General features: G+C 36.1%; 1 protein-coding gene across 1 annotated transcript in view; it reads right to left on the reverse strand.

Moving 5' to 3' along the window:
• nedd4l (NEDD4 like E3 ubiquitin protein ligase) overlaps positions 1 to 4,178 on the reverse strand; it is a gene marked incomplete at its 5' end in the record, with an annotated part of 52,598 nt that overhangs the window by 32,543 nt on the left and 15,877 nt on the right. Inside the window, 2 exon segments of the mRNA XM_014009315.1 lie at positions 1,513 to 1,566; positions 3,518 to 3,556. Coding sequence (XP_013864769.1) covers positions 1,513 to 1,566; positions 3,518 to 3,556 — 93 coding nt within the window.

Below are 4,178 nucleotides of genomic sequence, written 5' to 3' on the forward strand. Positions count from 1 at the left end.
GAGAGAGAGAGAGAGAGAGAGAGAGAGAGAGAGAGAGAGAGAGAGAGAGAGAGAGAGAGAAATGTTACAGAGAATGTTCTTCATAAAGGAAACAGCACCAAAGTGTGCTCCAATGGCAGCAAGCCCATTCTGCATAACATGCCTGCCTCCAACGAGGCACTGCGCTAAAATGTAACGATTTGTCTCATATGTATTATATGTGAAAACGCAAACTGTAGATGACATTTAGAGTGTTAAAAACAGCTTAACGTGTATGGAAGATCACGCAACACAAATCATAGCACAAGCTCTGTAAAACATTTCATCTTATCAACACAAGACACATAATTCAATGGACACAAAGCAGCTCTATTAAAAAATGAGACAGTGGTGGAGGAGCTGCTTTGGCAGGCACACAGAGATGGACAAAAAGTGCCGCCTCAGACATATAAGGAGTGAACTGTCTGTGCTCTTCTTTCTTGTGTCATCCTCTTCTGTACAGCAGCACAGAGCTCCTATTGTACTGAGGGGAAAACTAACAACATCTATCTGTGGTGGTGTTGGGTGAGAAAAAAAAAATCCATCGATATCAAGCATTAAAATTCAATTACTAAGACCTAAGCACAAAACAATCCTAATTTTATTTTCTTAAACTATTAGGACAAAACTACAGAAAAAGAAGAAACTCTGAAATAAAATAGACTGGACTCTGTGAGGCCAAGACTGTGTCTCTCATGTAGTCTGGAACTCATAAATAAAAAAATAAAAAAAAAAGATGAGCTGCATGGGAATGTTAGATTCATCAAAACAAAAAGCTCAAGCTCTACTGTGAGACAGAAGACAAAGAAATGACACACCACAAATTTAACCTTTCAGATATTCCCCAAAACAACAACCACCTGTCTGTCTGTTCTGTAGACGTTTCATCGAGGTGAAGTTTACACACTGGTGTGAACTAACAGATTTATTGTCAAGACCTACATGTGACGTTAATTGCCGCCACACTTGACATTTATTTTTGTTGTCCAGGCAACCGAGTCCCTACAGCGAGAATATTTTTACAAGTCGAGGAAATTCGTGTTTGGAGGGGAGGGAAATCTGACGTAAGCACAAGCCTTTAGTGGAGTACACTTTTACAGCTCAGCAATGAAACCAGCAGACAAACAAGCTGTTAGGTGCAACAAATCTAACTGATCTTAAAGCTGAAGGCTGGTCTGATCTTTGTCAAAGAGTTCAAGAAAAAAAATACATAAACACAAAGAAAAGATTGCATTAATCTTTTTCCAGTTAATGATTTCTGTGGAAAAATATAAAACAGAACGATTCCAAAGAAATGCAGCAGCTCCACAGGAACACAGCTTTACTTGTTGGTGGCACAATTAATCTGAATATTTTGTAAATGAATTCAAGGAGAAACATACTAAATGAAATAAATTAAAATAGTTGTAAGGATTGCAAAAAATGCTAAATAAATACAACAAAAATGTACAAAATTGTGGAAGTTAAATTAGAGGAGAGTTAAGAAGATCTTACCAATCTGTTTTCATCAAACACCTCAAAGAGCAGCCTGTGGTTCTGTGGACACACCTGTGTTGGCAACAAAAGAACAGGTGAGATTTTACTGCAGTCATTCATTTGCAATACGAATTCAAATCTGATTCCACACAGCAACATTAGTCTGGTCCAGTTCTGGCCTCGCACTATGTACTAACACTCAGACCAGATACCGCAAAGTGGGTTCCTACAGTATAAGGCAAGTTAAATTTAAGACTTTTTAATGCCAAATGAAATTAAATTTAAGACTAATTTCACAATAAACACAAAGGACAAAAACATAAAAACTGGCAGAAACTCATGAATCAACATATTTTTGATTGATTATTAAAATATTCCCAATAAACCAATTGTTTTCAACCATATCGAACTGCCCTTTTTTTATCAAATATAGTAAAAATATTCTTAACAGTCAGTTTTAAACTTAATTTAATTCCTGGAAATCCTCTAACGACCCAAATTTGGAGTTTTAGGACCCACAGTTGGTTCTCAACCCTAATTTGCTGTAGATAAAACCTTAAAGTGCCTGTGACATCAACTTTTTTGTAAGAAATGTGAATAGATTTTTGGAAATACAACATTATTGACATATTATGAAATGAATTTCACGATGTTCAGACGGACGGTTGTTGAGATATTTGCATGTGAATCAACAGGAAGTGATGTCAAAGAGGAATGTCTGCATGTGAACGTTTAAAAAAATGTTACCAATTATTTTAATATTTGAGACCAATTACTATCATCCTACTTACAATGTGTAACATTTTTAATACTTCTGACAGATTGATTTAAGACATTTTAAGGCTAATTAAGGCCTTATTTTTTGGATTGATGAATTCAATGCCTTTTGGATCTGTAGGAATCCTGGCAAACAGTGACACCCCTCTGGTGGCCCTGATATAGTTTACCAGAGGTGGTCCATGTTGGGACAGCACCACATAAACTGAACCACAACTGGGTCAGTTGTGGCATGCCGTCTTAAAAGCATTGCCATCATTGCCAGATCTGGCCCACATCGGGTTGGCAAATCACTTGCCATGCAAGCAGTTACCCAACAGTGCCAGCTTGACACAGGATCTGGCCCACACCTGTCTGATATGTGGTAAATATAGTACTGTGCAAAGGTTTTAAACTACTCATATTTTCTTTATGCTTTTACTTTTAATGAGTGAGATATTATTATCGATGATGGTATTGTGTGATTAAAGGTTTTAGGACAGTAGACAAGTGAAGGCCAATAAAAAAGTGTCAGGCTTTCAACATGACCTTCAGCTAATAAACTGTATCAGAATGTGATGTCTTTAAGAAACAAACAAACGAAAAACAGCTGAAACCTGACACAGGAGCTGAATGATGCCTTGTCTTTTAGCTGACACAGAAGTGTGTTGTGTTCGTAAAACTGTGTTATTTCGGGTCGACTTTAACAGATTCAACTAAACGAAAACAAACATTTTGTCTCTCTATGGCAGGCTGTTAATCATAAAGTGCCAGATCATTTTCTTTCCCTCGAGTCTGGGCTGTTTTATGCCTGAATGATTCCGAAGTTAAAGTTAAATGGGTTTAAAAAAAAAAACACAAATATTTCTCTGAAAATTGTCAGGAACTGGAAAGAAAATTAGGAAAAACACGACCAGTGTCCAAAAACAGACTTTCAGAAAGCTTGAAGAAATTCTGCTCAAGACCATGTTAAAAGATTAGAAAATACCAGTAAGCCTACTTTCTTAGAATGAAATATAAAGAAATGATAGGTGTCCTCTGGCCTTAGTACAGTGTTGTACGTGCACAAAACATTTTGGAGTTGCTTGTGATTTAAAGTCATTGTCAACTGCGATCACATAATTCGTGTCTAATACTGTCTGTATATTAAAGAGTAAATTACAACCAAAGAATAATTATTTTATCCTTTAAAACACTCTAAAGCAAACAAGTTCAACAGCAAACTGTGGTAGTGAAGAAAGGAGAAAATGTTTAAATCTGAACTTACTCTGAAGTAGAATTCTTCATTCCATTTAGGATTGAGGGTCTGAAACAAAATGCAGATTTGGTTAATTTACAATTTATTAACTGTAATAAGACACAGTGTGAACACAAAAAGCTTACAAATGAAATCTCTATGTACAAAGTTGTATAAATCAGACAGAGAGGAATACAGTATAAGGGAGGAAATTTGTCTCCATCTTCTTTGTCAATGATCACTAAGCTTTTATACAGAAAGTCAGAAGCAAAAAACATTTCCTGCCAACAGGCTTTTAAGCCTCAGATTAACAGCCATGAAGATTTTCACACACTTTCAGCCTGGATCAACTCACCAGACACTCTACTAAACCATTTCCTTCTGCCTCACACGTTTGACATTCTATCAGACTGGGAACTATGCGACACGTCTCATTAAAATTCCCTCCGTAGCTGAGATGACTTAACACTCAAATGTGTAGAAAACTTTAACTTTAGAAGTGGCTCTAATCAGTAAGTACAGCATTTTATAGCACAATTGTACATTTTGAATAACAGCTTATTTAATACTATAACCCATGATGCAAAAATCAGTTAACACTAAGCATTCCAAACTTTGATATTTGCAGTATCACAAGAACTACTGATAGCAGTTTCAGCCTGGCTTTTCATTTTAGCGAGATATATATATA

The sequence above is a fragment of the Austrofundulus limnaeus genome, unplaced genomic scaffold (assembly GCF_001266775.1).
Source record: "Austrofundulus limnaeus strain Quisiro unplaced genomic scaffold, Austrofundulus_limnaeus-1.0 Scaffold57, whole genome shotgun sequence".
Classification (NCBI taxonomy): domain Eukaryota; kingdom Metazoa; phylum Chordata; class Actinopteri; order Cyprinodontiformes; family Rivulidae; genus Austrofundulus; species Austrofundulus limnaeus.